Genomic DNA, 26,791 nt, shown 5'->3' with positions numbered 1-26,791 from the left:
GCATAGTTATAGTTACTGAAAGACCTTTCTTTCTTTTTCTCTTCTTCTTCCTGCCATGTATGGATGTCTAATTTCTAGATAATGTCTGGTTGCTGGTGACTATCTTCAAGCATATTGTGTAATCCCAAACTGCTTTCATCATCCATGTACTTAAATAAATCCCACATGTCCTTTTCTTTTTCTGGCTTCAACAGATTAAATGTTATAGTTTAAAGTCTGAGGTTTTTCAATACTCCATTACAATATTTCTGTTTCCTAAGTCGGAATGATATATATGAACCTCTTTACATTAGGCAGTTTAGTACTAAACCAACTGATGATGCTCCAAGTAAACTGACCTGCACATAAGCACTTGCTACATTAAACTAAATAAGTGGTACTGGTACAAACGCATCAAGAAAACACTACCCTGACTTCTAGCATTGAGACAATAAACAAAACCTTGGCACAATATTCTATATAATCTGATGATTAATTTTAAGCAGTTTCCGAAAACAGGGAACAAAGACCTATGGACCCTTCATCCGGAAAATGCCTCATTTGTCATTGACATCAGTGGGTCAAAATGGTAACATGCTTGGGTTGTCTGCTGCAATGTGGTCTGTTCAACAACATATGTTCAGCAGTGTGCTCCAAATATCTGCACCAGCATTATACTCTGCAATTACATCTGCAACAGACTGCAGCCTATCCTGTTTTTCAGAACATTGTTCTACAATTGGCTGTCGAAGTCCATCACCTTGTCACCTACTTGTGGTTTCACCATCATTCAATTGTTTACCACAAATGCTCACAACAGTAGCACACCAAGAGCCAACCAGCTTCATCATTTCTGAGGTGCCAATTCCAAAGCACTGGACCATAACAATCTGCCAAAGCTGCTGATGTCAGTGGCTTTCCTCAATTGCAGAATGATTCCTTGTCTGTCTTTGCCCCACTTATATTCTTTCCCTACTGTGTCGTGTACCTACATTGCCACCAGGCAGCATTGAGTCACATGGTGTGCAGTGGTCATAATGTTCTGACTCATCAGTGTAACAGATAATGAGAAAACTGTCATCATATCTGCTGGACAACTCCTACTACTACACAGAAGTAGATCTGAAAATATAATATAATGATGGAAAGTCCATGTTGGAATATCAGCAATATTTGGAAAAGGATAATAGTGACTCATCATGAAGATGACACATTTAGTTGCAGACAGGCACAATGGAAATACTGTTACACATTTGGCCTTCGATCAAAGCCTTCTTCAGAAAAGAAAAAGCACACACATTCAGACACGCAAGCAAACTTCATGCACACCTGACTGCTATAGCTGACTGCCCCAGCCAGAATGCACTACCGCATTGAAATAAAGTGACACTCTGGAGTGTGGAGGAAAGAGGTTTTTCGTAGGGTGGCAGGTGATAGGCGTGAAAGGAAGTGCTCCATCGCAGCGAGGCCCTGGACGCGCGGAATATTTGTGTATAAGGAAGTGGCATCAATGGTTACATGGAAGGTTTCCGGGGAAGGTTTCCGGGGGTAACAGGCTGGGTAAGGATTCCAGGTGTTCGAGAAAGTGGTTGGTGTCTTTGATGAAGGATGGGAGACTGCATGTAATGGGTTGAAGGTGTTGATCTACGTAGGCAGAGATACGTTCTGTGGGGGCTTGGTAGCCAGCTACAATGGGACGGCCGGGATGATTGGGTTTGTGAATTTTAGGGAGAAGGTAGAAGGGAGGGGTGCAGGGTGTTGGTGGGGTCAGGAGGTTGATGGAGTCAGGTGAAAGGTTTTGTAGGGGGCCTAAGGTTCTGAGGATTCCTTGAAGCTCCGCCTGGACATCAGGAATGGGATTACCTTGGCAAACTTTGTATGTAGTGTTGTCTGAAAGCTGACGCAGTCCCTCAGCCACATACTCCCGATGATCAAGTACCACAGTCGTGGAACCCTTGCCCGCCGGAAGGATGACGATGGATCAGTCAGCCTTCAGATCACGGATAGCCTGGGCTTCAGCAGTGGTGATGTTGGGGGTAGGATTAAGGTTTTTGAAGAAGGATTGAGAGGCAAGGCTGGAAGTCAGAAATTCCTGGAAAGTTTGGAGAGGGTGATTTTGAGGAAGATGAGGTGAGTCCCGCTGTGATGGAGGACGGAACTGTTCCGGGCAGGGTTCAATTTGGATAGTGTCTTGGGGAGCTGGATCATTAGGAGTAGGATTACGATCATTTTTCTTCGTGGCAAAGTGATATTTCCAGCAGAGAGTACGGGTGTAGGACAGTAAATCTTTGACAAGGGCTGTTTGGTTGAATCTGGGAGTGGGGCTGAAGGTGAGGCCTTTGGATAGGACAGAGGTTTCGGATTGGGAGAGAGGTTTGGAGGAAAGGTTAACTACTGAATTAGGGTGTTGTGGTTCCAGATTGTGTTGATTGGAATTTTGAGGTTTTGGGGGGAGTGGAGCTGGAAGTGGGAGATTGAGTAGATGGGAGAGACTGGGTCTGTGTGCAATGAGAGGACACTGAGGTTTGCTGGAAAGGATGTGAAGGGTGAGTGAGTTGCCTTTCCGGAGGTGGGAAACCAGGAGATTGGATAGTTTTTTAAGGTGGAGGGTGGCATGCTGTTCTAATTTGCGGTTGGCCTGTAGGAGGATGCTCTGAACAGCCGGTGTGGATGTGGGAGAGGAAAGATTGAGGACTTTTATTAAGGATAGGAGTTGACGAGTGTGTTCATTGGCTGAGTTGATGTGTAGGTGAAGGATTAGGTGGGTGAGGGCGATGGATTGTTCAGTTTGGAACTGGTATAGGGACTGATGGAAAGAGGGGTTACAGCCAGAGATGGGAACTTTAAGTGTGAGGCCTTTGGGGGTAATGCCAAATGTCAGACACGCCTGAGAAAATAAAATAGGGGAGTGTAATCTGGCTAGGGCGAAGGCATGTAAATAAAACTTAATGGGGTCGTTGTGGGGATGTTGTGAGGGTGACATGGTATTAGAAGGTGGAAAGTGTAACATGAGGCTGAAATGAAAATGAAAATAAAAATATATGGGGAGAGATAAGGAAGCAACTGGAGATCTGGTGTGAAAAAAGGCGAAAAAGTGTTGGTTATAGCTGGGCTATGTTGATCCTGTGTTGAACTTGGGTTGGTAGACAACGATGTGCACAAAGGTTAGGTGGTTGTATTGCCGCCAAAACACGTTAAAGGGTGGAGCAATTTGGGAAAATTTCGAAAAAACTGCGTGTAAATGTATTAAAAGGAGTGGTTCTGTGGTGGCAGATTGTGAAAATTAGGCTGACAATTGTCTGACGAAGAAATAATGACGTTAAAACCTGTGGGAAGTGGCTAAAAAAGATCAGTGATGCGGGAAAAACGGAAATGGAAAAAAAGCGAAAGTTATTAGAACTAGTGTGTGTGTGTGTGTGTGTGTGTGTGTGTGTGTGTGAGAGAGAGAGAGAGAGAGAGAGAGAGAGAGAGAGAGAGAGAGAGAGAGAGAGAGGAGAGAACTGTTAAATGAATCGCCATTAAAACAGATATAAAAGGTAAAGCAATTCAAGGTAATCATATAGATGGTCAGCCTTCCTTCTTTTAGTGTTCAATCTTAAGACTGATTGGCAGCAGATTACCAAATGGTCTGCATGTTGCAATATTTTTCTCTGAGAAAGTGTACTTTAATAACAAAATTTACTTATTCCACATCAAAACGAGAGGTTACACTTATGAACCGTGGAACATGCAAATAACTAAACTAGGCAGAAATGACCAGTAAGTATATTGTGTAAAGTACGTAACAGTATATCTTGCAGAAGCCGTTTTAAGGATCTTTGAATTCTTACACTCACTTTCCAATACATCTACTCTTTCATGGTTTTTGTTGCTGCTAATAAAAATCAGTTTCATATTAACTGTGATCATCACAACCAAAATACAAGACACAAAAGTAATTTTCTTGTATGCTTTACCTCTCTGTATGAGGTATAGAACATAGTTATATACTCTAGTGTAATCATATTCAACAAGCCCCCTTTCAATATAAATCAACAGAATTTGAGTTCCAACTGGTTCACCGCATGAGCCACTCTTCCTATAAATTATTTGAATGGTTCAAGGACTGAAAAGTTTTGTTAGATACATGACAAGTACAAGTGTTCATTGTTAGGCTGCATTAAATGTTGCAGTGTACTGTAAATACAGCTCAATATTTACAGATGCAGCTATCTTACATCTTCAACTAATTCCAGCGTAATCAAAATAGATTTTAAGCTACAAATGGGAGATAAATAGCATGTATTCAGCGCAACCATACTTTTTTTCAAAGTAACAACTTTTTTTGTAATTTACTGGATTGGATTTATCTGGCATGAACATGTATAGTATTAAGCAATAGGGAGATAGTTAAGTGTTATTACAGTAAACACACAAAGTTTCTACAATTTGATGGTATTTGGATAATGAGGGAGGAGGAGGAGGAGCTTAGTGTTTAACGTCCCGTCGACAACGAGGTCATTAGAGACGGAGCGCAAGCTCGGGTGAGGGAAGGATGGGGAAGGAAATCGGCCGTGCCCTTTCAAAGGAACCATCCCGGCATTTGCCTGAAGCGATTTAGGGAAATCACGGAAAACCTAAATCAAGATGGCTGGAGACGGGATTGAACCGTCGTCCTCCCGAATGCAAGTCCAGTGTGCTAACCACTGCGCCACCTCGCTCGGTATTATTTGGATATTGTATATATTAACACATTTCACATCCATGAGAATTCTCCTCCTTAATTGGACTGATGATACACAGTAAATGAATGAACAAATTAATTAATTAAAGATAACTGGTTTCCAAAAGGAGGTAAAAATGTGGTGCTGAATAATTGCAATGATGCAGGAAGAAGAGAACATTGGTAAAAAGAAAGAAATAATAAAATAAAATTATACAAATTCAATTTTGAGTCCATTCCTAGTCCTGAAAAGGTGCTTTGTGTATTTTGGGGAGTATTCGTGGGAGATGCTCATTTTAATGGGTTGAAACCTGGAAAAAAGGTGAAAGCAAACATTTACTGAGAACAACTGGATCAGTCTTTAACTGTTGACAGAAAAGACCACACTGTACAAGATGAAACCTGGAAAAAAATAATGAGTTGGGGTCAGACACATCATCTTATCCACCAATCTCACACAATATTGTGCCACTGGATTTCCATTTATTCCAATTACTGCAACGTTTTATAAGCGGCAAAAAATATGAAAATGTGGATGATGTCTACAAAGCCATTTCCAGATATTTTGTTCAAAAACAAATCGATTTTCATTGATCAGGCATTAAAAATTTGTACATTAGATGGCAAAAGGTTGGTGATTAAAAATAAAAAGTGGTTAACAATTTATATGAATGAATTTAACATAAAAAAGACATTACTAATATTACAGAGGCAAAAACAGAACTTAACTGTCAATAGTCTTTCTCAAACAACTACTATGTGGTTTTCTACAAATGGGCATTCACTTAATGTTAAACTTGTTTTACAAGAATAAGAAGCCATAAATGAAGGCACTTACCCATAATGAAATCCAATATCATGATTTCCTACAGCCACAAACACTTGTGTCCCTTTAGGTACATAAAACAAATCGTGAAATCTCTTAACATAATAATCAAATTCCTTCTCGCTGCACCAGAGACCTTCATCAAATAAATCACCTGAGAACAAGACATGGAAACTGTATTATAAACTGATGAATGGGTGCTTCATCAGCGTAACAACAAATGATAATTCACATTGCCCTGCAATACAAAAATGAGGGGAACAGCATATTTGTGACACAGAAGTTACAAGGAGTAAATTTAGTTCTTCTCACATAACTATGATAAAGCAGTGACAAATTATACCAGGTATTTCATAATGAGTATCAGGATTTTAAGATTTTGTTGTATTTATTACATTCAACTTACAATTAAAAATAATAATCAAAGAAAAGAGCACCTCAAATAGCTTTGTTTGTATACATGTCTGTTAGTAGCAAAGATGGTGTTTACTGAACATAAATCATTTTGTGTTTTACAGTTTGAATCTGTTGTTACAATGCAATGTACGTTCCATATTCATTCCACTGTAATCATCCAACTGATGATAACATCTGTAGATAGCATCATCAGTTTGAAGACACGGGCTTTCTTTGCAAAGGGATGAGTATGGGCTGAAGTACAGTGACTGAAGAATATGCTTCATTGGTGGGTGTGTCTTATGTACAGCCCCAAGAAATCAATTCAGAAAGCTAGTCATGAACTAGCACTTCCAGTGACAACTGTGTGGAGACTTAAGGAGACGCTTACAACAACGTCCTTATCAGTTGCAGTTCTTACAATCTCTAAAGTCTACACACCATGGTTCACATGCCAACTTTGCAAATGAAATGTTGCTGCATAATTAAGAAAATTTTCTGGATTGTGTCATCTTCAGTGATGAATCGACATTCCACATAAGGTAAAATGTGATCACACATAATGTGGGCATCTGAGCAACAAGATGGTTCACTATCTCACTAGTATAATTCGGAATGTGATTGGTTAAATGACACTGGGTACAATTTCATTGACCGCAAGGAGCTGGATGAGAGCTTGTTTCGCATGGCCTCCACATTCACCCAGTCAAGTCCATCCTATTTTTGCCTTTGAAGATTTGTAAAGGATCATGTGTATATGCCTTAACTACCAGATGATCTACCCAATTTAAGAAACAGAACTGGAGCAGTTGTGACGATTACTCCAAAGACACTGATCAACGTTTGGGAAGAACTCACTAATCGGTTCAATGCGTGTGATGTGACAAATGGTGCTCACTTTGAACATTTTTAAGAAATGCTGTTTGAGTTGCTCTTACATTTGATGTATTATTTATAACTGTAAATTGAATGCAGTAAATGCTACAAAGCCTTAAAACCTAATATTCATTTTGAGTCACAGGGTATTACCGATTCCATCAAACTGAATTTTAGTTCTAATGTTAACAGTGTCAAAACAACAAAATTGAAAACAAATTAGTCAGTGAACAGAAACTCACCAAGAAAAAATACAACATCAGGTTTGTGAATGTTCATTGCTGTTTGGAATGTACGATACATCTGCCATTCCCTGAAACAATGATTTTTACTTACATATCTGTAACATCGTAGTGATATTCATAAATATGATCTACCACAAAAACAATTAATGCTATTTGTTTATTAAACAAATGCATATTACATTGATTCTTCGTTCATTAAGCTTTTACACTCTGTGAGAAATAAGCTGAAAACTTAAGCACAGCAAACTTACAACATCTTTGCATCAAAAACAGATGCTGTAATTGATGATGTAAGTCATCTGTTTAATAATGAGACAGAACAGCTGGCCACTATTTACCTTCAAGGTGCAAAATAGGAAATACTGATGACAGACACATATAAAAGTAGTAGTAACAACAATATCCTGTATTTCAGTACATTTAGTTCCTTCCTCAAGAGAGGGAAGGTCACTCAGATCGTAGGAGGAGAGGAACCTACCTGTAGTGAAATGGGGTCTTAGTGGTCTGCTCTTCCTTTTTAATCTTTCGCAACATACCCTCTCCTCCCTGTGAAAGCAACTATCAATTATGAAAGCTAGGATAATGTATGTACTTTTATTTGTGTATTTTGGCAGTTCTGACATTTCTCCTCCAGCAAAGTACTGGCTAGCTATTCTGTCTCATAACTTTATAGTTTTCTTGTTGCGGACTGGCAAGACAGCCAATCCACTAAGACAGGAAGCCGAAAGGCACGCATTAAGCTCACGCAAGCTGGCGTGAGGTCTGGAACAGGTCAAGTAATAGAGACTAGCAAATAAAGTACGTAGCTGCTGGAATACTTAACTTTAATCCATAATTGGTGAACATCGCTCTTGATGGTACATGTTTTACAATCTCAATATTAGCTGGTAAGGGCGCCTTGCTAGGTCGTAGCAAATGACGTAGCTGAAGGCTATGCTAACTATCGTCTCGGCAAATGAAAGCGTATTTTGTCAGTGAACCATCGCTAGCAAAGTCGGCTGTACAACTGGGGCGAGTGCTAGGAAATCTCTCTAGACCTGCCGTGTGGTGGCGCTTGGTCTGCAATCACTGATAGTGGTGACACGCGGATCCGACGTATACTACCGGACCGCGGCCGATTTAAAGGCTACCACCTAGCAAGTGTGGTGTCTGGCGGTGACACCACATTTCTCAAGAGAATTTTCTTTTCATACACCTTAGAATATACTCACCAAGTGGCACCACATCACACATATAAAGGAAGGTTGTAATTATGAAAGTTTCGGGAGCCAATGGCTCCTTCTTCGGGCAGAAAGGTTGAAGGGGAAGGAAGAGGGGTGAAGGGAAAGGTAAGTCTTCCTGACCCGCAGTTCTGGGTCACTTTTCTGAAATCTACCCCTTTTTACTAGACCTCTCCAGTCATTTTTCTTCACACCTCTTCCCTTGTTCCTGAAGGAGGAGCCACTGGTCCCGAAAATTTGTCTAATTATAATTTTTTTTAATGTGGGTGTTCTGCCGTCACTTGGTGAGTAGATTTTTTATGTAGCCAATTACATTAATTGCCAAAAACTGATTATTTTTGTTGTTATGTTAGAATGTGCAGCGTACCCAGGAGCAGATATACACTCAGATCACAATTTAGTAATGATGGCAATATTGAAGATTACGAGAAACATACCAAGGAATGATGACAGTTACTCGAGATTCTTTTAGACTGTAGATACTGCAATATTAAGTGTCTCTGTTAATCTTTAAAAATGGTAATTACAAAACTGGACAGGCAAATATAGCTGTAAGAATGGTAACTGTCATGATAACAGAAAAATACTTCAATTGATCAACAAAAACCAGTTCCAGAAAAAAAAAACCAGAGCAATATGTCACTTAGGAATCAAATCAATAAAACATGTACAGCAGTTAAAGTGAAATGGCTGTTGAAAAAATGTGAAGAATTTTGAAAGGAAATGGTTATCAGGATTGAAACACCATATAAGAAAGTCAAAATAACTTTCGGAGAATTTATAGACAAAGGTGTCATTATTAAGATTGCATAACATTAAATTTGAAGGAGAAAGTAAACAGGATTGAGAGACTCTGGGAATTTTGAAAAACTTTCAATAAAACGAAGCAAGAAGGGTAGATAACATTACAAAAGCATTTAAAAATCATTAATGGAGCTGGAAATCAAATGGTTATTGAAGTTAGAACACATAAATGGCTCGTAAATGCAGGAACTATCTTATAGTTATTTTGACAGCTCATGCATTCAAGTAACTAACCAGAATAATAAACAGAATTATGGAAAACAAAATTAAAGATGTGTTAGATGGCAATCATTTTAGCTTCTGGAAAGATAGAGGCATCAGAGGGGCAGTTCTGACCTTACAATTTATAATGGAAGCAATACTTAGAAAAATCAGACATTTGTAAACTTAGAAAAGATATTTCATGATGTAAAGTTGCGCAAAATATTTGACATACTCTGAAGAATATTACGTGGAAAGACCAGCAATAGTCAGTATCCACAAGGACCAAAAGAGAAGAATAGGAATGGAACAGCAAGGGAGACGTGCTCAAATTAAAAATAGTGTAAGGCTCTCTCTCTCTCTCTCTCAATCTTCTGTTTAGCCTGTATGTTGAAGAAGAAACTGTGAAAGATATGACAGAAAAGCTTATAAGTGGAATTAAGATGCTCGGTGAAATAATATCAGTCATAGAATTCTCTTACCTCATTGCTACCCACTGTGAGCATAAGGAAAAACCACAAGATCTATTGAATTGAATGAAGAGTCTGGCAAACACAGAATATTGACTGTCAGTATACAAAAGAAATATAACAGCATTAAGGAGGAATAGAAACTTAATGTCAAAACTAGTGACCAAGTAACAGACAAAATGAAACAAAATTGTGCTTTGGAAGGAAAATAACGCATAAAAGTATGAAGAAGGATATCAGAAACAGACTAGCACAGGCAAATAGAGTGCTTATCGCCAAAATAAGATCACCAGTGTCTAACATAGGCCTTATTTCAGAAATAAATTTGTGAAAATGAATGCCTGGAGTAGCTGTATGCAAGTGAGTCATGGACTATGGGGAAAAACAAATGAAGAGAATCCAAGCATTTGAGGCATCGTGTTACAGAAGGATGCTGAAATTAAGGTGACTGACAACACAAGATGAGAAGATTTCCCCATAGAATTGGTGAGGAAAGAAATACATGGAGAAAATTAACTAGAAAAAAGTTCAAAAAAGGGTTAAGAGATCAGGAAATAACTTCCATGGTAACAGAAGGTACAAATCACAGGTGAACACAGAGATTGGAATACATACTCCAAATGATGAGACTGTTGAATGGCTGGGTGTAAGTGATACTCAGAGATGAAAAACTTTGTAAAGGATAGTAAACTGTGTCAGGACTTGTCAAACCAGTGAGAAGATTCATGGGGACAAGGAAGGAGGGAATGACACAAGAAGGAATCACAAAAATTATCTAAAGAATTAACTAACTATAGCATCCTGGCCCGATATGCTGGAGTTGCAGTCGTGTGTGCGTGAGGTCTGTTTGCCTTGTGTGTGTGTGTGTGTGTGTGTGTGTGTGTGTGTGTGTGTGTGTGGGCGCATGTGCATGCACGTATGAGTGTGCATGTTTTTACTAACAAAGGCTGTGGCCGAAAGTTAAGTGAGCGTCTTTTAATTGTGCCTGTCTGCAACTTGACGTGTCTTCTTTATGGTAAGTGGTAATATGTCTTTTCCTACATTGTTGACATTTTTATCTGGAGCATCCACTGTTTGATTAACTAGATTGTGACTGTTTAAAAAAAAAAAAAAAAAATTTACAATGTCAGTACCACTCGAAAAACAAACTAAAATCAAACAATGGAAAATCTAGGATGCACTGTAACAATATTACGAAAAGGAAAGTTGCTACTCGTCATATAGCAGAGATGCTGAGTCACAGATAGGCCTACACACACACACACACACACACACACACACACACACACACACACACACAAAATCAACGCACGCACACAGCTGTTCTCTTGGGCAACTGAAACCACATGGCGAGCAGCAGCACCAGAGCATGATGGGAGTGGCGACTGGGTGGGGCAGGGAGGGGGAGGGATAGTATGATGGGGCTGGCAGACAATGAACTGCTGCAGGTTGGACGGAGGACAGGGGAGAGTTTGGGGGGGGGGGGCAGATAAGGAAATAAATAAAAAGACTGGGTATGATGGTGGAATGACAGCTGTGTAGTGCTGGAATGGGAACAGGGAAGAGGGAAGAGGCTGGATGGGTGAGAACTGTGACTAATGAAGGTTGATGACAGGAGGGTTATGGGAACGTAGGGTGTGTTACAGGGAAAGTTCTCACCTGCTCAATTCAGGAAAGCTGGTGTTGGTGGGAAGCATCCATATGGCACAGGCTGTGAAGCAGTCACTGAAATGAAGGATATCATGTTTGGCAGCGTGTTCAATGACAGAGTGGTCCACTTGTTTCTTAGCCACAGTTTGTTGGTGGCGATTCACGTGGACAGACAGCTTGTTGGTTGTCATGCCTGCATAAAATGCAACACTGTGGTTGCAGCTTAGCTTGTAGATTACATGATTGGTTTCACAGGTAGCCCTGCCTTTGATGGGATAGGCGATGTTAGTGACTGGACAGGAGGAAATGATGGTCTTGCATCTAAGGGCATGAGCCATGAGGTAAGAGATTGGAAGTAGGGGTTGTGAAAGGATGGAAAAGTATATTGTATAGGTTTGGTGGACGGCAGGATACCACTGTGGGAGGGGTGGGAAGGATAGTGGGCATGACATTTCTCATTTCAGGCCTTGAGGAGAGGTAATCGTAACCCTGGGAGAGAATGTAATTCAGTTGTTCCAGTCCTGGGTGGTACTGAGTTACGAGTCAAATGCTTCTCTGCGCTGGAATGGTGGGACTTTGGGAGGTGATGGGAGATTGGAGGGATAAGGCATGGGAGATTTGTTTTGTACAATGTTGGGAGGATAATTATGGTCAGTGAAGGCTTAAGTGAAACCCTCAGCATATTTTGAGAGAGACTGCTCATCACTTCAGATGCGATCACCACAGGTGGCTAGGCTGTATGGAAGGGACTTCTTGGTATGGAATGGGTGGCAGCTATCGAAGTGGAGATATTGCTGGTGGTTAGTAGGTTTGATATGGATGGAGGTACTAATGTAGCCATCTTTGAGACAGAGGTCAACATCTAGGAAGGTGGCTTCATGGGTTGAGTAGGACCAGGTGAAGCAAATCGAGAAGAAGTTGTTGAGGTCCTGGAGGAATGTGAATAGGGTGTCCTCACCTTTGATCCACAGAGAAAAGATGTCATCAATGAATCTGAACCAGGCGTGGGATTTAGGAAGGATTCCTCTAGATGGCCCATGAATAGGTTGGCATAGGAAGGTGGCATGCGAGTGCCCATATCCGTTCCCGGGGATTTGATAATAGGTAATGCCTGTGGGGGGTGGAGATATAGTTGAATAGCCACCGACAAACTGTGGCCAAAAAACAAGTGGACCATGCTGTTGCTGAGGTTGGAACTTTCCCTGCAATACATCTTACGTTCCCGTAACCATCCTGGCATCAACATTTGTTAGTCACTGTGCTCACCCATCCAGCCTCTTCCCGGCTCCCATTCCAGCACTAGACAGCCAGCATTCGACCATCACACCCAGTGTTTTTATTTCTCTCCTTTTTCTGCTATTTTCCTCCCCCTCCCCCCCCCCCCCCCCCCCCCCCCCCTCAACCCACCTCTCTCCTGCCCTCTGTCTAACCTCCAGCACTTCACTGTCTGCCACCCTCACCATACTATCCCTCCCCCTCCCCACTCCAGCCTCCTCCTTGTCCCCACCCCAGTCTCCACTCCCATCATGCACTGGGTGCTGCTGCTCAAAGTGTGGTTTCACTGCCTGATACTGCAGCTGTGTGTGTGAACTGTGTGTGTGTGTGTGTGTGTGTGTGTGTTTTGTGTGTGTGTGTGTTCCATTGTTAGCAAAGGCCTTAACAGCCAAAATCTTTAATTATATGAGTCTTTTCGTTGTGCCTATCTGCGGCTCAGCATCGCCAGTATATGATGAGTAGCAACTTTCCTTTTCATAATACTGTTGCGTTCCATCCTGGATTTTCATTTGTTTGAGTTTTGCCTGATCGGTTTTCTTCAATCCTAGCCCATTGCTGTTTTCCTTTGTTACTATTTTCTTTTGCGTCACTATACTTAATGTCAATCCTTCTTTCTCTTCTTTCCTGTGTTTGTCTTCTCACCTTAAAAACCCGCACTGTATACACTACTTATGAGCCACACTGCATAAACCATCTCGGCCATTCACAAAAGATGGCTATGAGACCACGCTGATTGTTGGTGTAGCATCTAATGTCCCACATTACTCCCGCCAATATAATTAATCCTATACCCTCAAATTGATCACTGTGTCTGCATCATTTCCCCCATTTTCCCATGTTAATTCCCACACCTTTCTGGTGCCACACAATCTTGTATCTCATCCTACGAACCCCTCTCCACCCTCCACTCTTTCTCCATTCTTTCCCAGTTCACACCCACTAATTCCACCATCCAGTTACACCTGCTGTCCCCCTTCTTCGCACTTATCCACCCTCAGACCTGCTAGCCATAGTAAGTAACATTTTTTTATTGTTTATTCTTTACTTTGATCCTTGCGACTTCTCGCCAATTTTAGCGAGTTTTCACCTTCCACTATTGTCAACTACCACAGTTTTTATCTTTTTTCCCCCTTTTGCATCCATTTCATCCTTTTTGTGAATTTTCACACATATTTGGTTGTCATTTTGTGAAAATTTTCAGAAATGGTTCTACATTATTTACATGATTTTTTGCATTTTTTCCACCACCATAGATCCTTGCTCCTTCCATCTGCATCAATACAGAAAAGTTTTCTTATCCCTAGACAGATCCCAGTCCCACATACTGTTCCTGTATTGTTGCTTTGCTCATGGAATTCTCCCAAATGGCCTTACCATCAAGTTACCCATCTCTGGCTGCCACCCCTCCTTCCACAATGACCTCCATCTGCTTAGATTCTGCCAATCCTTAGCCCTCACTAACATATTCCTGCAAAACCATATCAAACAAGCCCAAACCTCCTTGCAGTACCTTCTCTCCATCCGCAAAATTCTCCTGCTAAGCAAGCACAAATTTCTGGAACACACAACACAAATTGAAACTCTTGCCCTGCAAGAACTTGAGCAACATGCACAATACCACCTCAAAAAGCTCTTCATCCTGCTCACTTCCTACTCCTGCCTCGGAATACAACTGTCCATCACCTTGACTACAACCTCCAAACCTCTCCACATCCTCTCATACCTGACAAACCCTGTATTGCAGACCTACAACACTTACCCCACCCTCCACCACACAGTAACCGGAACCTAAACAGACCCGTAACACAGTTATGAACCTATTCTACAGACGCCTTGGCCCCACAGAAATATCAGTCCTTTCGGAAGGCCTCATCCTTTGCCCCACTTTTTTGCCACCAACCCTACCAATCAGACTCAACCAAATACCAATACTGAACCTTGCCTAACTCAATTCACTCCTCCATCCAACTGTGATCCACCCCCGCTGCCGTCAAATCACCCCCTGTTAACTTTCCAGAATTTCTTAAGCTCGAACCTTACCTCACCATCATTCCCCAAATCCCTCAACATGCAAACTAATCTTACATCTGCAGAAAGTACTACAGTCCACCATCTAAAAACTGGTCCTTACCTTATAATCCTACCTGCAGACAAAGGCTCTACCACTGTAGTTTTGAACCGCAAGGATTACCTGGTGAAAGGACTCTACCAGATGTCAGATACCTCCACCTGCAAACCTTGCCACAGTGACCCCATTAAAGATATCCAGCAGGATTTTGAGTTACTACTCAAAACCTTAGGCCCATCCCAGAACCTCTCCCTGGAGTCCATCTCTCTGCTCACCCCCACCACTCCCCGCACTCCTTCCTTCTACACACTTCCTGAAGTCCATAAACCTCACCACCCAGGATGCCTCATTGTGGCTGGTTACTGTGCCCCCACTGAGAGAATCTCTGCTCTCTTAGTCTAACAACTTAAACCTATTACCCAGAACCTACCCTCCTATATAAAAGATACCAATCATTTCATCCACTGACTCTTCATAGTTCCTGTCCCTTTTACCACATGGTGCCCTGCACATCACTATTGATGGCACCTCCCTGTGTACTAATGTTCTTACAGCTATTGAACACTACCTTTGCCAAGGCCCGATGGATTCAAAACTAACAATCTCCCTCCTAGTTGCCATGACCAACTATATCCTCATCCACAATTACTTCTCCGGGGAACGGCTATGGGCACCCACATGGCACCATCCTATGCCATTCTATTCATGGGCCATCTAGGGGAATCCTTCCTAAATCCCTCACCTGGTTCAGATTCACTGATGATATCTTTGCTATCTGGATCGAAGGCAAGGACACCCTATCCACATTCCTCCAGGACCTCAACAACTTCTCCCCCATTTGCTTCACTTGGTCCTACTCAACCCATCCAGCCACCTTCCTACATTCATGCTCATAAATTAAGGATAATTGCAGAATTTGGTGCTACACAACGTGGCACTACACAAAACTGGCGCAAATAGCATAGACACATAAGGAACACACGACACAATCCACGGTATTGGTGATAAGTTGAGAAAACTGTCCTGAAACACATGTGCTACAAAACGCCACTGTTTCCTGTAGCCCGACATCAATATGGGATATGATCACTATGCACACATACACAAACCGCACAACAGGTTGGCATACTCTGGATCAGGTGGTCGAGCAGCTGCTGGGGTATAGCCTCCCATTCTTGCACCAGCACCTGTTGGAGCTCCTTGAGTGTTCAACGGGTGTGAAGATGTACCGTGATATGTTGACCGAGAGCATCCCAGACGTATTCGATGGGATTTAGGCCTGGAGAATAGGCAGGCCACTCCATTCACCTGATATCTTCTGTTTCAGGGTACTCCTCCACGATGGCAGCTCTGTGGGGCTGTGCGTTATCATCCATCAGGAGAAAGGTGGGACCCACTGCACCCCTCAAAAGGTGGACATACTGGTGCAAAATGATGTCCCGATACACCTGACCTGTTACAGTTCCTCTGTCAAAGACATGCAGGGGTGTACATGCACCAATCATAATCCCACCCCACACCATCAAACCACGACCCCCATACAGGTCCCTTTCAAGGGCATATAAGGGGTTGGTATCTGGTTCCTGGTTCATGCCAGGTGAAAACCTGGCGAGAATCACTGTTCAGACTACACCTGGACTCGTCTGTGAACATAACCTGGGACCACTGTTCCAATGACCATGTACTGTGTTCTTGACACCAGGCTTTACACACTCTCCTGTGACCAGGGGTCAGCGGACTGCATCTTGCATGTCTCCGGGCAAACAAACCATGTCTGTTCAGTCGTCTGTAGACTGTGTGTCTGGAGACAACTGTTCCAGTGGCTGCGGTAAGGTCCCAAGCAAGGCTACCTGCAATACTCCGTGGCCATCTGTGGGCACTGATGGTGAAATATCGGTCTTCTGGTGGTGTTGTACACTGTGGACACCCCGTACTGTAGCGCTTGGACATCTTTCCTAGTCTGCAGGAATCATTGCCATAATCTTGAGATCACACTTTGTGGCACACGGAGGGCCCGTGCTACAACCTGCTGTGTTTCACCAGCCTCCAGTCACCCTAGTATTCTACCCCTCAAACGTCATCAATATGTGTTCCTTGAGCCATTTTCAACACATAGTCACCATTAAAACATCTGAAAACGTCTGCACATTTACTCTCAGCACTGTACACTGACATGCACCAACACACCTCTGCCACCTTGCGACGACCGCAGGTCCAATGCACCGCATGGTCATACCCCGAGATGATTTAAACCCGCAAACTGCCCACCAGAGCATTCTTTCACCATGTATCAGCATTATCCTTAATTTATGAGCATGAGTGTAGATGTTGACCTCTGCCTCAAAGATGGCTTCGTCAGTACTTCCATCCATATCAAACCTACTCCCATCATGCACTGGTGCTGCTGCTCGCAGTGTGGTTTTAGTTGCCTGAGACTGCAGCTGCATGTGTGTGTGTGTGTGTGTGTGTGTGAGTGATCTACTGTTGACGAAGGTCCTAACGGCTGAGAGCTTTAAGCGTAAGAGTCTTTTTGTTGTGCCTATCTGCGACTCAGCATCTCCGCTGTATGGTGAGTAGCAACTTTCCTACTTTCCTTTTCATAATACTTGTCAACAAACAAGCTTTAATTTATGGCACATGACTCTCACTGTAGGGTTTAACATGTTGCTACACATTGCAAGCCTCAAATCATTGTCAAGTTGGCATACAGAATACAACAACACATTATTATGCTAAGTTTCATGTACATTTACAGATGTCAATGATAAATATTTTGTTAGCTGTGGTTGATATTTCATACCTAGTATTCATGGGGTACCCTAATGCCCAAATGATAAAGCATTACTGAGTGTCATAAAATGTATATTTCATGCTGTGTTGTGGAAACAAACAGAATTACATTAACATAGTAATAAAATGAATATAGTGTAAATTACTACTTGCTTTGTGATTGATACCAAAATAAATTAGTTTTCTCTCAGTTGATTGCTTTTTCTCAAGATACCTATATCTGCTAGTTACAATAATTCACGAGAGAGAGAGAGAGAGAGAGAGAGAGAGAGTGGGGGGGGGGGGGGGAGAGGACCGGGGAAATAAATGTGGTTAAAGTTAAACTGTGAGGTAAAAGATAAAATGCAATCCAAGTTAAAATTGTACTCATTCTCCCTCTATCTCACCCATGATCGCCTGCACAATCAAACTAGCTCACATCACACAAGACAGAGTTAAATTGTCCAGATGTTCTAAAACTGTTAAGTAAACCAAAGTAAGACAAGAAGAAAACCAAAACATTTTCACAGGAATATATGGGGGGGCTGATCACTTACAAATACAAGAATAATCCAGCTATCCTGATAGCCCATTACAAACATCGCATTAAAATTTCATGGAACAAGTAAAAGTCGGACAATTCACAAAATCTTAAAAGTTGTATCCATTTTATTTAACTCCTAATTAAAACAGAGTGCAAATCTTTTGGAAAATGAGGTACACTCTTTGGTCCAAAAATAAAATACAGTCTGCTAAAATTTGCTACCCTGTGTTCTGTATGCCACAAGCACCACACATTGGGAAGTCCTCTCATTGGAGCAAGAAGCCATGTGTCATACGGCTGTGGCCTATGTGAAGACGAGTAAGGAGGACCTTATCCTGTCTGCATGGCTGGGAGTAAGGAAGACCTTATCCTCTCTGCATGGCTGGAAGGAGGTACACCACAGCCACATTGCAGACTTTACTAGATGCAGCTTATTGTCCATCACTTCCAGCCTCTCTGCAGGCATGCATGACTCTGTACCTCAACAGTTAGCTGACAGCATGTAGGGGGATGGTACACTGAAGTGTCTTTGGATCACAATATACCTCCTTGGCTGCTACATCTGCCCTTTTGTTCTCCATAATACCCAGTGCCCTGTTACCCAACACAAAGATACCTCCTTCCCCAGCCTGTGTAGGTGGAGAAGGGCATCCTGTATATTATGGTCTACTTTATCTGCTGGGTACAAGCATTATACAGAGTGAAGGGCACTCAGGGATTTGGAGCAGTCTAGGAATTTAGCACTCCAAACACTTCTCATCTGCCCCAGTGCCTGCGAGATTATGTATAATTCCACATCAAAGACAGTAAAGTCTTGACACATTCACATTCAGATCTTGAGGACATGATCAGGAGAAACAACTGAGCAACCAACCGAGTCCCCCTGTTCAGAGCCATCCATAAACAACAGCTGTGGAGTTGTGGTGCTCTGTCAAAATGTCATAAATAATGCATTAAAAACATATGCAGGAGTGCAGCCTCTCCTGTACTGTACTAAATCTAAAATTACTCTGGGCCTCTGCAGTAACTAGGTTGGCAGGTGGTTAAAGTCTTTGATTTGGGGTTGTACTTGCTCCACACCAAGTGACTTCAGACATGCCAAATGTGGATCCATAATGGCCATGCTGTGCATGGACAAAAACAACTGCTTATGAATTTAGAGCAGTGACAAGCTTTCAAGCCTGATGCACCACGAGGAGCTGCTGCTGGGTGGTGAATGGCAGTTTCCCAGCTTCAGCACAGAGACTAGGTATGGGGCTCATACTGTAAGCACCCATTGTCATTCTTATCCCCTCATGGAACATAGCATCAATAATCTTCAGATAAGAAGGCCTTACTGATTCAAACACTGTGCACTCAAGAGTCTAGCAGTGTTCACATGAAAGCCCTACAAAACTGGAGCATACACTCCCTGTCCATTCCGTAAGACCTGTGATATTCAGTGCCTTCCAAGTCCTGACTTTCAGTCTCGCAGGTGTTTGGAGTAAAAAATGGGGCCTATAAACCTGACTGAGTCTATAAAATTTCTTGGTGTCCCTCACATGCCGGTCAGGTAAATTAAAAATACGACAAGAATGACTGAATTGAAAACACACACACACACACACACACACACACACACACACACACATAAAATTTATCTGCAGAGATTCCCTATCATAAACAAGATGCTGTTTAAGCCTATTGCAACGAGGCTAACACTGAAAACACAGCCATGAAAAACACCATTCTCCTGCTCAAAACAATCCAACAGCATGTCACCAACTCAGGACGTAAAAAAGTGCTTAGATAGGAAGGCTCATATGAAGATGGGAAGGAGGCCTCATCAGTGGAGGTGCCCTAGAATACTGTGTTTCCAAATAGTGTCATACATCTTACTGCGTCTCCAAGTAGTGTCATATGTCTTACCGATGTCAAAAAATATAGCAATACAGTGATGTGTATATAGGAAAACGTGCTGAAAATCCAGGGGTCAGGCTATTGGCAATGGATTGAAATTTTATGAATCCCCACTGAGAGTGGCTAAAGGGTCACCTGTCCTTTAACACCCAGGGCAGATGACTGTTAAAAATTCACTCAAGGATCTTTCAAACACAGCTAGTTAAGGTGACAATTTGGTAACTACTGAAACAAATTCAATCCTTTGCTGATTTGAGGAGAGGCATCCAAATTGCCTCTGTCCATGAATTGGGAAAGTGGCCTGGCTGAAATATCAAACTGAAGCATTCAAGGATGACTTCCTTTCACATTGCTTGCAAATGTCAGAGTGTGCCTTATTGGATTTGGTCTTGACTGGGTGCAGTATCTCAAGCCTCAGACAGTTTACAAGTCTTTTATTCAAAAGTCATATTCATCCCAGGCATTCAGAAAAACAACTCTTTCATGAATAACAGGATCTCTAATTAGAAATGAAAGCTGTGTACAGATAAAGTGGAAGCTAAAAATGGTCCAAATTGAGTGTCCTTTTTCCTGATGGCACAGAATACAAGGAGCCAGCTGACCAAGAATAATATCAATAATATGAATAATTAAAGAATAAAAACAAAAAAAACACTGTTATAGTAATAAATTATGCATCTACCTTCTTAACTTGTCAAACCAATGACCATTCCGAGAACCCAGCAGATGTGTGTCAGCTAGTAACATGACTCTCACAGGCTCAGCATCTGGTTTTGCAGGTACTGTCTCATCAACATGTCTCGAGTCTAACTGCGGCCACAAACACTACAAAAATAATGAATAATTATTACCAAATTCGAAATTAAACATGAAAGTAATATCATAATATAAAAGTTATCAGCAGGAACCATGTTGTTAGTTTGAACTGCTTAATGACTAGTTATATGGCTATGAAACCATATGCTTCAGCTAAGTCACAAATATGGGGTAGTAGACAGAGTATACTCAGATTAACACTGTGTCATTATCAACTAAGCAAAGAATCAACTTATGAGCTATCCAGTTATAGCTACCTGAAACTATAATGTCCAAGTACAAGCATCAAGTTTAATTCAGACTACTTGGATATTATAACAATGATTATTTCTTCAACATAAAACAATATCATTTGATCCCTAAAATACACCATTTTCATTGTAACCTTAGACCTGCATTAATCTAGAGTTTATAAAATCTACTTATATCAATACTTTCTCCTTTTACCAAGCATTTATCCCATGTAGTACTGGGTCCACTTTTTCAGGATTTGATGAACTTTTTAAACTTTGTGGCCGGATGCTCTACTGCTGACCTCCCAGTAGTGGTACCTTGTGCCAGCCTGGTGCTGTAGTTGGGTGCCCTTATACCTATCCCCTGTGCCCAAAAGCCTTCCTAGTGAATCATTCTATCTATTAGTGGGCACTGTATCAATATCCCTACAGTAGTTCCTGAGATCAGCCTTCACATGCAGAGAGAAAAATGTGGCAAGAGTCTTGAACTTATATGAAGAGCTTGACAGTAAACAGTGGTAAGATGTAGTCGATAAGAAACACAGTTACTGCAAGTAAAACATGATAAGTGATGTGTTTCATTCATATTAGTTGCCAGTTTCACAACAGACTGAGAAATCACAGCTCTTTCTCTGACTTCAGATTCTTGCAAATGGCAACTTTGTCAGGATGTATGCCTGTAAACAATGGTGAATGCCAGAAACATGGTTGCCAGTGGTAATGCAGTGTTCATGCCATGACAATACTTTTCATGGATGATTTACAGGGATCTGAGGGTAATACAGGTAACTACAAATCAGATAATGATCCTGAATATGGTCCTGAGTGCAAATGTTCTTCAAACGCTGATGCTAATTAGGTAAAAGCAAATACATAATTAATCAAATAAACAAAAGTTAAGTTGTGTCCCTTAACAGTCTATGAGAATTTAAATGACAGTGTAATGGTAGAAATGTTTACATGCTGTAGTAAGATGCATGCAAAAATTTATTTTATTTTGTGATGTATCACAGATTAACTTTTTAGGTGGTTGTACTTTTTTATTGCAAAATCATTACTGTAAATCTTAGTATCAAAAAGTGAAACACTTTTCACATTTTAAATCTGCATTGTGATGACTCCCTTCATTCACCTCCACCAACTGCAGCAGACGATGTGGCACTGCAGCCAGAAACCAGCAATCAGAGAAGCTCCTGTCAGCCAACATGTCACTGCATTCCTGCAACACCCATGCTGGTCACTTGCATCACACGTAGATTTCTGACCATCATGCTTCCCAGGAGCCAAGCACCCCCAACAATCACTGACCAGTCTCTGCTCCTGCTTCATCGAGGTAAGACCCCCCAGCCATGCTCTCGGCAAGCCCATCTGTCACAACGCCAGGTGGCTTGTGCTCTCAGCTGCCACACATTACCAGAGTTCATATAAAGGAATGGTTTCATGCTTGCACTCCACTGCTTGTGCTTCCTTCCAGTCTGCCAAATGACAGATGTTTTACAGCATATTCCATGCCTGTGCTTGAACTGAGATTCCTCAGAGTATTTCTGTCATGATCCTGCAAAGTCTGATGGCAGCATCCCAGTTCGTCCCCCTAGTGTCAGCCACTGTATTATGATATGCAGTGAAGTGTTTTGTGTGGTGAAGCTTGGTGAGTACCAGGTGACTTACACTACTGTTTCTTTCCCAGACAGCACTCTGGTATCCCTTGACCACTAAGTGCACGCAGAAATGATTTTTTTTTTGGTCCAACGCTGCTGGCTCTCATCACTGCCAGGTGAGCCCAAATTTTTCCCGATCTCCCTTTTTTTTGCTCATTCATATTTCACCTTTAAACTTTGTTCCAGAGCTACCATGCAATAAAGTCACTCTCTCCCCCATCTCCCTCATTATTTGTTCATTCGAGTTGCCAAATGTTGTTGCAATAAGTACTGTAGACTGAGAGTAGATTTACTTTGTTCAAAGACTACGCCATGAGAGAGGGCCCCTCTTAATGCAAAAAATCTTAATTCATTGAGTTCTGTTGTAATAGTTAGTCCTTAGGAACACAAATCATGCAACCAGCTAATGTGTTTTCTTCAGTAAGTTCTGTTAACAGTCCTTTAGTCATGCCAAATTTGTGCGAGCCTCGAAACTTTCTTCACTGGCGGTCCCCTCTAAAACAAGAATCAGGTCTCATTACCAAAACATGCTGGTTAATACTTTTCATGCTCCACATGGTCATGAGGACACTTAGTTTTCATTAAGTCAACAGGACACATCCTGCTCACACTCTCCACTTGTCACCCCTGCTCACCACCCTTCGTTCACAGCCTCCCCTCCACCCTCAGTGTGCATACCACTCTCCATCTACATCCCACCCTCAGCTAGGACTGCCACTCCTCATCCGCCACTCACCCAAACCCCACCTCATGGAATGGGCTGTGCATGCCATCACATGCCCCCTTGGACCAATCCACCATTTTATCGTGCGGCCTAGCCAACACTCCTTTTTTTCCTTTCTTTGTTAGCAACATACTACATATAATGACACACTGTTTTAAGTTACAATGTTACTACCAAATGTCCCCATCACTGTTGCGGTCACACTCAATGGGCTCTCCAACTGACAACCTCCCATTATTCCTCCTGCCCTAGCATCCACGAGCACTTCAGATGCTTCAGAACTCTGCAAACAACTATCTGCATTACAGAACAGTTCGGCTCAGCTAACCAATAGGATGGTCGGACTATCTCCAGCAGACCCCACAGAACCTCCTCCCAGTTGTGCAGACGCCCACTCGCCACCCTTCAACCCACAGGACCCATGCTTGTGGTCTGCTTCCATTGAGGCAGTTTTCACAGAATGTTCCGTCATGAGCAATGCAACAAAGTTTGGGGTGGTCATCAGCCACTTCAACCCAACCACAACCACCACCCAGGTCTGGGACTTGTTTCACACCCATCCCCCCCTGAGGCACAGTTACACTAAACTAAAAGAGCACATAATTCCCAGCTTCATATCACTGAAGATGTAATGGGCATGTGACTTATTACCCAGTGCAGAGACAGCCCCCATCTTTGTTGCTGGATTACATCTGAGCACTGGCAGAACTGCATGTCCTTCCCAAAGGCCTACTATTAAATTGCTGGCTCGTATGCTTTCCTTGGCCTCACACAATCATTTACCATTAGGCAACGTAAGTGTCTTTGCAAACTGTTCATGACTCTGAATACCCTTCTGGCAGCAGCTGTGATGTGTTCCACGAGCTATCATCCTGTGGCTCCCGCCGGCAGCTGCCAGCATGAGAGGTATTCACCTGCCCTCTCCTCTCAACCCCAAGATTCAGTGCACATCATGTCACTTGTGCCCCCATTGCTAGTGATCTGTCCAGCATGCAGACCCCAACCTCTACCAGATTCTGACACATCTGAGCTCCAAGGTGACAGCACTCACTGAGAGCATCACCCACCTACACCATGCACTGACCTCTCCCAGCTGTGGGAAACCACTCATGCAAAAACAACCCCCCCCCCCCCCCTGGCGAGGCTTTAGCCACCCCTCCAACAATTGCTGCAAACTTACTGAAGCTTGCTGGTACCACCAGAGGTTTAGAGTGAACACCACAAATTGTGAACCCCTCTGCTCCCAGTAACTAGCAGCAGGTGTGTCCAGTTGCTGTATCACTTCACAGCATCTATTCATCCTGGATCTGAATAATGCCAGTTCCCTTTTCACTACCCCTTCAACATCAATTCTAACCTACCTATATCCCCCACAAACTACTTCTGAATCCTGGCCCCTCCTGTCCTGTCCTGAATTGCTGCTGCCAACAGTTCAGCTATCCCAACTTACTGGGAGCATACCCACTTGCTCAACTAATGCCTTCACTTCTGTGAACCTTCATGGTCACTGATGTTACTAACCACAGTTATTACTGACTTCTGGCCAATGTAGCATAGTGTTGTTTAGTCAACAGTACCTCTGGTATGTCCGTACACTGCAGCTCCCATTCAATTTCCCCTTCTCACCAGGCAATCCAGTGCCTCCCTTTCAGCACAACATGGTGCATTATGTAGCCACCACCCCCAGCCCCCCCCCTCCTGTTTTCTGCCACACATGTCCCTCCCTCTTACAAACTCAAAATCACACAGAACGAGTTTGAAGAGCTGCTCGACACCGGCACACTTTACCCTTCCAAAAGCCCTTGGGCCTTAGATATTCACATCATCCCCCAAGAAGGACGATTCCTGATGCTCATGTGGCAAATACCATAAATTCAAATGCCCATACCATTTCTGACCACCATTCCTGACCACTAACCCATCCCATTCCTATGCACCTACGATGACTCCATCTTGGGAACAACTATCTTCATGACAATAGATGGTGCAGGGGTCCTGTTGAAAGAGTCCAAGATGAGTCAAGGCCTCTCTTAATTCCAAAAATCTACATTCATTGTATTTTGTTACAATAGTTATTCCTTAGGAATAAAAATCATGCAAATCAGCTAATGTGTTTCCCTCAGTATGTTTTGTTAATAGTCATTTATCTGTGTCAAATTTGTGTGAACCTGGGAACTTTCAAGCCCTTAATGACAGGTGGGGAAACATTAAGCCATTCCTTTGTATTTTAGGGATAAATTAATTACCATAGACCTTGCCATTGGTGGGGAGGTTGCGCACCTTACACCTTAGCGGTACAGATAGCCGTACCATAGGTGCAACCACAACGGAGGGGTATCTGTTGAGAGGCCAGACAAACGTATGGTTCCTGAAGAGGGGCAGCAGCCTCTTCATTAGTTGCAGGGGCAACAGTCTGGCTGATTGACTGATCTGGCCTTGTAACACTAACCAAAACGACCATGCTGTGCTGGTAATGCGAACGGCTGTAATTTTTCCCGAGGGCAAGCAGCTTTACTGTATGGATAAATGATGCTGGCGTCCTCTTGGGTAAAATATTCTGGAGGTAAAATAGTCCCCCATTCGGATCTCTGGGCGAGGACTACTCAAGAGGACGTCGTTATAAGGAGAAAGAAAACTGGCGTTCTACAGATCGGAGCGTGGAATGTCAGATCCCTTAATCGGGCAGGTAGATTAGAAAATTTAAAAAGGGAAATGGATAGGTTAAAGTTAGATATAGTGGGAATTAGTGAAGTTTGGTGGCAGGAGGAACAAGACTTTTGGTCAGGTGAATACAGGGTTATAAATACAAAATCAAATAGGGGTAATGCAGGAGTAGGTTTAATAATGAATAAGAAAATAGGAGTTTGGGTAAGCTACTACAAACAACATAGTGAAAACATTATTGTGGCCAAGATAGACATGAAGCCCACGTCTACCACAATAGTACAAGTCTATATGCCAACTAGCTCTGCAGACGACGAAGAAATTGAAGAAATGTATGATGAGATAAAAGAAATTATTCAGGTAGTGAAGGGAGACGAAAATTTAATAGTCATGGGTGACTGGAATTCAATAGTAGGAAAAGGGAGAGAAGGAAACGTAGTGGGTGAATATGGATTGGGGGGAAGAAATGAAAGAGGAAGCCGCCTGGTAGAATTTTGCACAGAGCATAACCTAATCATAGCTAACACTTGGGTCAAGAAACATGAAAGAAGGTTGTATACATGGAAGAAGCCTGGAGATACTGACAGGTTTCAGATAGATTATATAATGGTAAGACAGAGATTTAGGAACCAGGTTTTAAATTGTAAGACATTTCCAGGGGCAGATGTGGACTCTGACCACAATCTATTGGTTATGACCTGTAGATTAAAACTGAAGAAACTGCAAAAAGGTGGGAATTTAAGGAGATGGGACCTGGATAAACTGACTAAAC

At 42.3% G+C, this 26,791-nt stretch overlaps 1 protein-coding gene across 1 annotated transcript in view; it reads right to left on the bottom strand.

Moving 5' to 3' along the window:
- Positions 1-26,791, bottom strand: part of LOC124798440 (metallophosphoesterase 1) — a 161,800-nt gene that overhangs the window by 80,071 nt on the left and 54,938 nt on the right. Inside the window, exons 2-4 of the mRNA XM_047261857.1 lie at positions 20,607-20,749; positions 7,022-7,092; positions 5,520-5,661 (exon numbers count right to left, since the gene is read on the bottom strand). Coding sequence (XP_047117813.1) covers positions 5,520-5,661; positions 7,022-7,092; positions 20,607-20,749 — 356 coding nt within the window. The remainder of the gene's footprint in view (positions 1-5,519; positions 5,662-7,021; positions 7,093-20,606; positions 20,750-26,791) is intronic.

The sequence above is a fragment of the Schistocerca piceifrons genome, chromosome 5 (genome assembly GCF_021461385.2).
Source record: "Schistocerca piceifrons isolate TAMUIC-IGC-003096 chromosome 5, iqSchPice1.1, whole genome shotgun sequence".
Taxonomy (NCBI): domain Eukaryota; kingdom Metazoa; phylum Arthropoda; class Insecta; order Orthoptera; family Acrididae; genus Schistocerca; species Schistocerca piceifrons.
This window is presented reverse-complemented; position numbering and strand designations above follow the sequence as displayed.